This window comes from Amborella trichopoda, chromosome 13 (genome assembly GCF_054954075.1).
Source record: "Amborella trichopoda isolate Santa Cruz 75 chromosome 13, AtrichopodaSantaCruz75HAP2 v2.0, whole genome shotgun sequence".
In the NCBI taxonomy this organism is placed as follows: Eukaryota; Viridiplantae; Streptophyta; class Magnoliopsida; order Amborellales; family Amborellaceae; genus Amborella; species Amborella trichopoda.
The window spans coordinates 39,896,614-39,908,364 of record NC_142348.1 but is presented as its reverse complement, the minus strand read 5'-3'; the positions used below and the strand labels follow the sequence as shown (position 1 = coordinate 39,908,364).

The following is an 11,751-nucleotide window of genomic DNA, read 5'->3' as shown; positions in this document are numbered from 1 at the left end:
TATATATATATATATATATATATATATATATGAAAAATGCTGATATTATAGCTCATATGAACATGAGTTCAAAGGCCCAGATTGAATCTGGGTAGATCCGATGGTCACGATTTTATTTTGTGTTTGAATTTTAATTTGTTTTATACAAATTCAAATAACTTGAAATTTTAAGTGTCTATTCTTCTCATCAAGGCACACATAATAAAAATATTTAAAAAATAATTTTTAAAATTTAAATTAACCAAAATACCCATAAAACTCTTTAGGGGTATTTTGGTCAATTTATTTGTTGCAAATTCTTTTTTTATATATTTTTATTAGATTATTCTATTTTTAAAAAATACACACTTAAAATTTCAAATTATTTGGATTTGTTAAAAAAAAAGAATTAAAATTCACACACGAAATGAGGTCATGGCCTTTAGATCATTCAGATTCAATCTGGACCTTTGGGCTCATATGTTCATATGCTAGTAGGTTAATTTCAACATTTATATATATATAATCTCGTGAAAATAAATGATCAAAATCCTTCTAAGAGTTTCAAGAGTATTCTGATAATTTTAATCATGAGAAATATGTTTTATTATTTTTATCATGTGCTCCTCTGTTAGATGTATGCATTTCTCAAATTTCACCGTAAAATAATTTATAGAATAAAAGTTATAAATAAAACACTTTGAACCGTCGGATCAAGATATGATGCTCAAGCACTAGTTTTTTATATTATGACTTAAGCCATCTCTGTCATGTAGTCAGATTTGATGATTGAGATAGGCATCACTTATACTATATATATATATGGAAGATGTTAAGATACGTCGATTCGCATACTGCTACAGTAAACGCCAAACGGTTTAGATCGAATCTAGGCTGATCTAATGATCACGGATGTTCGGTAGTGTTTCATTTTTCATTTTTTTATACAAATTAAAATGATTTGAAATTTGAAGAGTGTGTTTATAAAAAATAGGCGAATCTAAAAAAAATATAAAAAAAAATATTTTATATAAAATAAATTGACCAAAATACTTTATATAAAAATATTTTATATCTAAAAAAAAATATTTTATAGAAAAAATATTTTTTATATTTTTATTATGTGTGTTTCACTAAGATGTACATACTCTCTAAATTTTAGATCATTCTGATTTGTAAAAAAAAAAAAATTCAAACTCTTGGACAACCATGACCGTCAGATCTGTCTAGATTCAATTTTGGCTGTTGGGCATTTACTATAGTGGTCCATACATGGGCGTACAGGAATTTATATATATATATATTATAAAATGTCTAAATATTTATATTTTACAAATTATTTTTTTCATATTTTATTAGGTTCGTTTCACTAAGATGTACATACGATATAAATTTCAAGTAATTTGGATTTGTAAAAAAAAATTGAAATACTACCGGATAATTGTGATCGTGCGATGAAGTTTGGATAGTGATGATGGTAGGCGAAATCGCTGTTCATTTTCACCTATAAGGGTTCAGAAGAGTTTTTCATATATATATATATATATATATATAAGTAACGATACTATGAGACCTTACCATACCCATGTGAGAGTAATGGCACTATGAGACCCTACCACACCCATGTGAGTAGGACCTCAAAAGATCACCATTAAATTTTGACACAGATCTCAAAAAACGTTATCACATGGGTGTGAGACTTGGGTAAATAGGTTTATTGATGACTTTTCTATAGATATGTGTCAAAATTTAATGGTAATCTTTTGGGGTTCTACTCACATGGGTGTGGAAGGGTCTCATGGTATCATTACTATATGTCTATATATGGAAAATGCTGAGATTGGCCTATCAGCTCATATGAACATATGAGCCCAATAGTCCAAATTGAATCATGGTTGATCTAACGGTTACGACTTCATTTCGTATTTGAATTTTTTTTTTTTTTTTCTATGAATTCAATTAACTTGAAATTTTAGGCGTTTATTTTTTTCATCCACCTAATAAAAATATTTTAAAAATAATTTACAAAAATTAAATTGACTAAAATACTCTCGAAACGTTTTAAGGGTATTTTGGTTAATTTATTTTTTGTAAATTATTTTTTTGATATTTTTATTAGATTCTTCTATTTTTGAAAAATACACGTTTAAAATTTCAATTTATTTGAATTTGTGGAAAAAACATTAAAATTCAAATACGAAATAAAGTCGTGATCAGCTCAGATTGAATTTGGGCCGTTGGGCTTATATGAACACGTATATTTATTTGAGCTAGTGGGTTAATTTCAATATTTTTCTCCATATATATATATATATATATATGGATAGGGTCATATGCGGAAAAAAAAAATGCATGCGTCCAAGTGAAAAAAGAGAAATATAGTGATAGGTGCGTAAGGACTGGCTCTAAGGTGGGGTCAACAACAGGGTGGACCTAGCCCTACCCAAGCCAGGACCAGGTCGAAGGGGCCCTCATGGAAATATTTTGTGACCCGGTCTTTAATATTTCAAGGCAGGGCTGGCTGGTAGAGTAGCTTTATATGCACTTCATGCGCTCTACTCATGCTGGAGCATATTATGTACTGCTCTTTTGGGTGAAAGAGCTGCTTGCTAGGATTTTTTTTAATGAAATTTCAAGATCTACTAAAGAATCACAAGATTATTATTGAAAAATGGAATAAGTTTTTAAGTACTTTTTTAGGGGGTAATTCAGTGGAGAATACAAGCCCCTATCTGTTTTTTAAGGTGTTGGGAATGAAAATCACAATGTGCATTTGTAATGACTATGGGTTTTTGAAAGTGTTAGCGGGAATGAAAAAATAATCATTTTAAGGCAACAATGTTTTCAAGCACATATAAAGTGCATTTCATTTTTTTTATTTATTTTTAGCCGGATTGAGGAGATCACATCCCAAAAATATGGCGACCGAAAAATATTCCTATATTGAAATTTATGACAAGGAGTGGAGAGAAAAATGCTACCGCGTGAACGTAGGATGTTTTGATCCCCTGAATCCTAGCATGGACTCCTGTAAACCAAGTATTCCCTTGAATACATGCTGTATAACTTCTTCCATTTCTGTTGTACTATTTATTTTTTGCACCGGCATAGCTCAAGCAAACTATGGATAAACAGATAATTAAAATATGTCTTAGGGTGGGGTAGTGTTACATGGTATTCTTTATCTTCACTCTCACATTGTATGTCGGCACTTGAACACACGTCAATAGATATATGCCTATCACACTACATATGACAAATGTCTCACCAATACCTATATTTAGTTCCTCTAAAAAGTAGTTCAAAAACTGATGACAATTAATACGTTTGATATTCATATGAGGGTATTTACTTGGAAAAATTATAGATACCTCCCTTGATCTTATTTTATAGGCATGCCACCTGCTAAGACTTTGTAAATCATATTCTTAGCTCCAGAACTTTTTATATTTGTAACCAGTTCCCCAAGTAAAAAAAGGAGGGTTTTTTTAATCAAAATACGTTCTTTCTTGGCCAGTTTCCTACTAATGTGTTCACAACTTGAATGTAGAGCTAGTTCAACAAAGTTTTTTGTGTTGAATCAACTCTTTTTTTTGTGTTGGACCAAACTCTAGATTCAAGTGGTGTCGGTCTAGACCGACATAAAATGGGCGTCATGTTATCAAAGGTATTTTGGTGGGGTTGGGGAGGGAAGTAAAGGTGTCTAAAAAGTACAAATTGGAAAGATATAATAACCCATTAGCTTAAATTAAAGAGGCTGAAGGGGTTTTTTTACTAACATTGTGTGGTCTTTACCTTGCAGGCATAAAATAGTTTCAGATAGATTTATTAATGAATACCAAACTCCTATAGTAATAATTCAAAGCGTTTATATCTCACCAAAGAAAGAAGATATAAGCTTTTCGGATCTCAATCACTAGGGAGCTTTTTTAGTTTAGTCAACCTATGATCTCCTCTTTTTTTTTATCATATAGGACAATTAAATGCTGGTCTCTTTAAGAATAAAATGCTTCATGTGCCTTTAAAACTTGGAAATATTTCATATAGAACTTTAATTCCTCGTATTATTTCATGATAGACTTTTTTTTCGTTTTTCTTTCAAGCGGCATAAGAAAACCTCTAAAGATCTCACTACACCCTATCATCTCTTATCTCTTTCTTTTATTTGACTTTTGATTATAAAAATTAGCCCCAACAAATCTTTTTATACCATTTCAACTCAATTTTTTTTAATAGGCGGAAAGGGAAAAAATGGCTAAAAATGTTTTTGGAATGAAATGATATAAAAAAATTTGTTGGCGCTAATTTTTATGGTCAAAAGTCAATAAATAAGGAGATGAGGGGATATGGTGAAATTCTTAGGGATTTCCTTATGGCGCTTGAAAGAAAATATTATCATGAAATAATATGAGGAATTAGAGTTCTATACGAATTTTTCTCTTAAAACTTCAATTATTCTTGTGGATTTTAAGCTAAGATAAACTAGTTATTGTTGATAACTTTCAAAAAAACGGTTATGTTTGTATATTTTGTAAAGTTAATAATGAGACGGCCCGACACCTTTTCCTTGATTGCTCCTTTGTGGTGAATTTTTGGGATTGGGTTCATCAGTGCCTAAACCTGTCGGTACATATACCAAAAAATACTAGTTAGCTTTTGCACCAATAGCTTACTCTTGGTATTTCAAAAATCGGCATAATATTGTGGAGATCAATTTGGGTGAGTATTCTTTGAGGTACATGGAAAGAAAGAAACAAAAAGGTATTCGAAGGTTTGAGCATTGATTCTTCGATGCTGAAATCCAATATCAAAAATGTATTCGAAGGCTTGAGCATTGATTCTTCGATGCTGAAATCCAATATCTTCGCATGGGTAGCATATTAGTTTTTTTATACATAAAAGATGTTAAATTCATCCCAAAAAGCTAAATCATTGCAAATCATAGGGTTGTGGTCAGTTTATTTTCTCCTTGATCAAATCAAATGGATGTCGTTTGAACGCCACCACCTGCTAATGCATACAAACTGAATTTGATGGAAGCTCTTTTGGAAATCCAGGCACAGCTAGTTTTGATGGAATGATAAGAGATCGTATGGGGCATATTCTTTGTTCATATTCTGGAATATTCTTAAAACTATAACTGCTGAAATTTGCCATTGCTATTAAAATGCTAAAGCCGAAGCTGATTGTCTTGCATAAGGAGCACACCAGTCTTCGTTGGTGATTATTTCTAATGATTTTGTCTGTATCTTGTAATTTGTTTGTGTAATTGAAATTCTTTGATAATGTTTAAAAAAAAAAAAAAAGAAAGAGATACTTCAGGTGGATTTTGAACCCATTACCATATGATGTCGCATTAAAAGTGATGGCCAATATATATATATATATATATATATATATATATATATATATATATATATATATCGAAAAATAATCTTATGAGCCAATGGGCTCATAAGAAAAAATGAGTCCAATGGTTCAGATTGAATTTGGACAGATCTGATGATCACATATGTCCGGTGGTGTTTTAATTTTAATTTTTTTTTTCTACAAATCCAAATCATTTAAGATTTTACCAAATCACTTGAAATTTTAGGCGTATGTTCTTCTCATCAAGTCGCATTTAATAAAAATAAAAATAAAATAGTCTGCAAAAAACAAATTGGTCAAAATACCCCTGAAATTTTACCGGGATATTTTGGTCAATTTTTCATGTAAAATAGTTTTTTGATATTTTTTAAAGATTCGCCTATTTTTTATGAACACACACCTAAAATTTCAAATGATTTGGATTTGTAGAAAAAAAATTAAAATTCAAACACTATCAGGCATCCGTGATCGTCATATGGGCCCATATTCAATCTGGACTGTTGGGCTCACTGGCTCACAGGATCACTTTATATATATATATATATATATAGGTACGGTTTGTATAGAGCCGAAGTTCTAAACAATCAAATTAAGGCCCTCCTTCAAATAGTGTCAAGAATATGGTTTCAATATTGGAAATATTTGATTAGCCTTAAAGTAAAATTTAAAGCTTCAAAAATAGTGTAGATCAAACAGATCCATGAAAACTTGAATAACTTAAAAATTGATGGTCCAAAAATGTATTACAAGATATCACACATAGAATTAGAGTTGGAAGGACAAAGTGGAGATGTGCAAGCAGAGTTTTATGTGATCGTCGCATACTAATGAGGCTGAAAGGCAAGTTATATGGGACAACTGTTTAAATGGTCAATATAATACATACCCATAAGATGAATGTAGCTTAAGTGAGGATGTTGATATGGATGAATGAAATGACAAGAAGGGACAGAATTCGAAATGGATAGATTTGAAATAACTTACGTGTGGGCAACAAACGATAAAATGAGAAAAAATAAATTAAGGGGATGATCATGTATAGCACACCCCCAATATAGCACCCGTTCAAAGGTACAAATTTGTTCACGTGGAAGGCTCAAAAATAGCTAGGAGAAACCCAAATAAACATGATTGAAAGTAGCGAGAAAAAATATGAAGACTCACAGCATCACTACGAATATAACCCTTCATTTAAGCAGAATAATAGTCTCTCATTAAGCGGAATAATAGTCTCATTTTTTTCTCATCTTGCAAAATTTGTTTTCCTGTGAATTCTTCCCCACCAATTTAACCATATCTCCCAATTTTTTACGCTCCTCTCTCGGGTACTTTATCCAAAAACCCAACTCATTATTCTATCTTCGTGCGTTCTCCCTCTAAGCACTATAACAGGTTCTTCTCCACTATCATACTCTCTCTAAAACCCCAACCCAATTCCCGTCTCATCTCATATTTTTTTCTCTAAAAATCTAATGTCATTTTTGCCTCCAATGACACTAAAAACCCAACTCATATTTTTCTCTCTAGAAATCTAATATCATTTTTGCCTCCAATCACAATAAAAACCCAACTCTCTAGAAATCTAATGTCATTTTTGCCTCCAATCACACTCCAATCACACTAAAAACCCAACTCTCTAGAAATCTAATGTCATTTTTGCCTCCAATCACACTACAAACGCAACACATTTCTTGCCTCATCTCATATTCTCTCTTCAAAAACCCAATCTCATTTTGCCTCCACTCACATTCACTTTCAATCCCAACCCCATTCTTGCCTCTTCTCATATTTTTTTGGAGAGAGAATGTAAGAAGGAAGAATGCATTATGTTTTATAGAGGATGTGGAGAAGGGAAGAAACCATGGGAAAAACATGAGAGATGAGAAGCTTTAAGATTTTGTTGTTAAAAGAGGGCCAAATCAGTCTATTTACCCTCTATAAAAGTTGGGAGGGCTAAAATCAAAAACAAAATCTCAGGAGTTCTCACATCTTATAAGAATTTCTCGTCTTAAAAGCCCATAAATAAATAACATCAAACATATCCAAACATGACCATAGGTCTAATGGTGCTGCTGATAATCTTGCAAAGCTGGGGTTATATCGTTTAATTCTCATATTTTTCTACGGTTCTTAGGGATGGTTTTCTTGGATGTTCATTTGTAACCCCAATCTTTGGCCAATTAAATTTTTTGCTTTTATTCTAAAAAAAGAACAAAAAGTCATAAAATAAATAACATATCACCTTATTCAAGGGGCGCCCTCTAGTAAATGGTAGTATTGGCCTAATATCCAGGCACAAATTCATCATTAGCTACATAGAATGGCGAGATTTTAGTATATGGTTACAGCTTTCACTAGATTTTCGTCGAAATTGTGGCATTTCACGAGCACAAAATTTTCTCAAAACTCAATAAATTAGGGAAAATTTATTGAGATGTTCAGGTCCACCCTGAAAACACATCAATGCTCAAATCAAGCCCATAATATTGTAACATCCCATAGCAAAAAAGGAAATTTGAGATAAAAAGCACATCATAAACGCACAGGAGCCATACGTACCATGATATATCCAAAGCCTGAGGTGACCCGAGCATTGAATTTGATCTGATATCCCACAATTTACATCAGAAATGGTCTTCAGAGAGGACAAAATAACTTATGAACCCAACAGATGCCGATCAAAATTTCTCCCTAGCCCATTAGAGGCAAGAAAAGCTTCCAACTTCTATTGAACCACCTCCTTGAAAACATCCCCAAAATGAGATTCACAGGCAGCATATGCATCAGGTTTCAATGCCTTTATAAATGATTTATTCAGCTTAAGCTTTGAAACCACCTTCAGTGCTCCAATACAAAACTGCCTCACCTCCGACCTCCTCGATGCTTTCTCTGGTGGCTTGCTAAGGAGCTGTTGAATCAAATCACAAACAGAAGATAAATGCCCTTTAAAAAAACTCAACTCACTTAAAATGACTTCTGCTTTGCCTGAAACCCACAATTTCAACATGTCATCCACTAATGAAAGAGCTTCGACTCTACGAAACTCTGACTTAGTGTTCCTGCATTTCTCTAGTAGAAACCCAAAAAGCATTCGCACAAGCCACGGCTCCCTTCGAAAAACCTCTTTGAAGAAACCTGACTTAAATCGAGACTTCTTGTTGGTAAAGAAGTCCTCTAGGGATGTTTGAAATATCTCTATTGTCCTCTGCAACTGGGTTTCTGTAAAGTTGGCACGAACAATTTTCAAGAGCCAAAAGGTTGCGTTTTGAGATAGAGAAGTCACCGGTTCTTGTTTTGATCGAGAGGCAGAACTTAGGCTCTTCTCAAGATGGTTTTCTAGGGTTTTGATTTGAACACCGTCACCCTTGGGGTAATCCTTCTGCTTGAAGATCCTCCTTTGCAAGATGCCACTGATACGCTGCGTCAACTGTACACTTCCTCCCATGCGAGAAAGGTTAAAAACTACACGGATCAAGTATGAGTATGCAGTCAAAATGATGGGTTTACCTGCACGATAGAACAGGAAGTTATGTGATGCATCGATCCATGTTGTGGGGTAAGTAGACCATAACAAACGATATATTGATTTCCTCAAGGATATTGAGAAGAATATCACTACGTGAGTGTTAATATAAAGCTAAATTTTAAAAGTAGGGGAAACTTATTCTTTCTTTTTCCACCCATAACTTTCCTTTAGATTTGTCCTCATTTTTCAGACACTCCTTTAGATTTGTCCTCATTTCCAGCTATTGCGAAAGATTGTCAGAAGAATATGAAATTTGAAAATCTCCCATGCAGGTTGTTTACCGAGAAGGTCCCCAGAACAATTGTCTCTATTGTCATATTGTGAGACAAATATGACTTCCAAGGAAATAGCTAATATAACCTAAGGATCTCAGAGAAACCATTGTCCTTAAAAGTCATCAGTCTATTGGAGGAAGGATAAATGGTAGTTGATATAATAGAACACACCGAAAATGACATGAACCTAGGGGGTCCCAATTCTCTTTGATAACCTTAAGGATTATAGATTTCCACACTTTTAAGAATAGAGAGTACTTTCCCAAATCAATATTTGCAGGGGATAGAGAGAATAACTTCAAAACACACAATCACTGGAGAACTTCTGAAACTAGAGGCCAATTGATCCACTTTAAATGGAGTGAAAAGTGAATGGCACTCACCAGCATGCTTTTGCAGGAAAATTTCCAATAGTGAAAGGACTCGAAGCTTGAACAGCATGAGCTGAGACTGAGTGGTATCACCACCACCACCAGCCATGTTCTTCTTCTCCTTGAAGATAAGGGCAAGATATGAGTCCATCCTAAACATGGCAGCATCATCCATGCCACCATCCGAGTCATCAGAGCCCTCTGGATCTTGCGTGGCGTCATTGGCTTTTCCGAATGCAACCCCATCATCATCATCAGCATCATTCAGATCCTCATTTCTCATCTCAGCATTGCTCTCTCCATCTTCACCAGATTCCTCAGCCTCATCGTTATCCTCTGTTTCTTCAATACCCAGAACATCTTCTTCTTCATCATCATCGCTGTCTGCCACCTGATGACGAGAAGGTTTCAGATCTTTCTTTATAACGCGCAGCATGCTAAGCAGGTTAGGTTCAGCTATTTCATCACAGAAAGCCTTGAAAACCTGCATCCAAAGCCAAAGATGATGAACAGTCCAAACCAAACTAGATAACCTCAAGTAATAATCCAAGCTTTGCCTGATGTTTCAGTTTCAAAAAGCAAGATGTGTGCAGGTGTGGGTGATCTTTATTCTGGTATATTCACAAATAGCTTGATGGAACAAATTGATATTGAACTAAGCGTGACCGTGTTAAACAAGCCTTGATATCAAGGATTGTCTTGAGATGGCAATGGTTTCACAGGAGAGAAAAACAAGCAGATGACCCCTTATGGTTCTCAAGTGTAGAGACAAGTAAAGAAATGGAATTTCAGTTTGAACATAAGGGAATCCTTTTGCTCAAGGAAAACTGAAAATTGATAATTCAACTATTGACAGAAATTCATCAGATGAACAGAAGAGATGATTGAAGCCAAGAGAGTTTGTATTAATGCCTAAATTACTTTTGTCTCTCCTATCGATGACAAAATCTTGGGCATTTCAACAGTTGATGAAACATTGGTGATATCATAAAGAAGCTTTTTATATTTGCAAAGTATAACAACTCTGCAAAAGAACTAATTATGAGAGAGAGGGTTCTTTACAACAAAAGAATGTTATAATCCTTATGATTCTGGAAAATCCAGTCGTATGGGTCATCACAGTTCAATTACTGATAGAATGATGGAGAAAGTGTGGGAACGGCCAGAACATGACATCTCCCATTCACCCTCCAACCATTGATTGGACAATGACAACCTTGTCACTAAGGATTTATACCTTTTGCCTTCTTTAAAAATTCAGTTAGTGCACATCACATACCCGCTCAACAGCAAAACATAAAGGACCAGAAGAATGAGGCAGCAAGGAGAGTAGGGTATCTACAAGGACATCCATCAAAACGGGGGAACCATCTACATCGATATCCTCCTCTTCCTCTGAGAATCCAGGATCATTATAATCCGCAAACGCTTTCTTACAACATATGACAAGTTCGGATGCAGCATCACTAAATTCTCCAGGATGGAGAAGAACTTGCAACAGCAACTGTATAAGCAAGAATCGCATAGCAAACAGTTTATCTAACTTGCATCTTATAGAAAATAATTTATCTTTATTGCCTTTCCCTTCCTTTTCTTTTTCCTCCTCCTTCTCCTTTTCCTTTTTATTTTCCTTTTCCTGCAGCCCAAAAGGTACAGACAAAACACATGAAATATTTCAAGGAGAAATAGTTACCATCATATAACTTAATACTAGGACATAGTGAATTGGGTCAAAAGTGAAATTGAACAGCAGACTCAGCCCAAGTAAATATATAAATGGAAGAGGAACCAATTTTGAAAACTTCTACAATTGTCCAGATTATGCAGTCATGAACTGGAGAAAAATGGCAAGACAAAAGAGAAAAAAAGATTATGTAAACCCTTGTCTGTTTTCGTATATCTAGAACTATTCCCCCTTACCAACATTTTTCAGTTTGCAGCCCTCATGATTAGTGTTCTATTTTCACAATCACTCGGGATAAAAAAGAAAAAGAAAAAATAAAAACTGAATTAGAACGGAAACAATTTAACAAATAAGACTATGACAAGGTCGACTTTCCATAGTACCATTTTTACAATGTTTGCTTCACTTTGTTTTTTTTTTTGAAAAGTAATTAGATGATAAAATTGTTTTTTTGTTTTTTTTGAAAAGCAGCTTCTTAGTCATGCAAAATGTTTGCTTCACTATTTTTTGCTGATACGAAACAACCGGATAGGAATTCAAAAACAC

General features: G+C 33.8%; 1 protein-coding gene across 4 annotated transcripts in view; it reads right to left on the bottom strand.

The window, feature by feature from the left end:
- Positions 1-7,520: 7,520 nt before the first annotated feature.
- Positions 7,521-11,751, bottom strand: part of LOC18446449 (DNA polymerase V family) — a 28,351-nt gene continuing 24,120 nt past the window's right edge. For 2 of the 4 annotated variants that reach the window (XR_016046715.1, XR_016046714.1), the window contains exons 7-10: positions 10,801-11,157; positions 9,534-10,005; positions 7,909-8,856; positions 7,521-7,798 (exon numbers count right to left, since the gene is read on the bottom strand). Coding sequence is in view for 2 of the 4 variants with exons in the window: in XM_088854744.1 (XP_088710870.1) it covers positions 8,075-8,856; positions 9,534-10,005; positions 10,801-11,157 (1,611 nt within the window). In the remaining 2 variants the exon portion in view is untranslated. Of the gene's footprint in view, positions 8,857-9,533; positions 10,006-10,800; positions 11,158-11,751 lie in introns of all 4 variants that reach the window. The other 2 variants (XM_088854744.1, XM_088854742.1) reach the window with 1 other exon arrangement.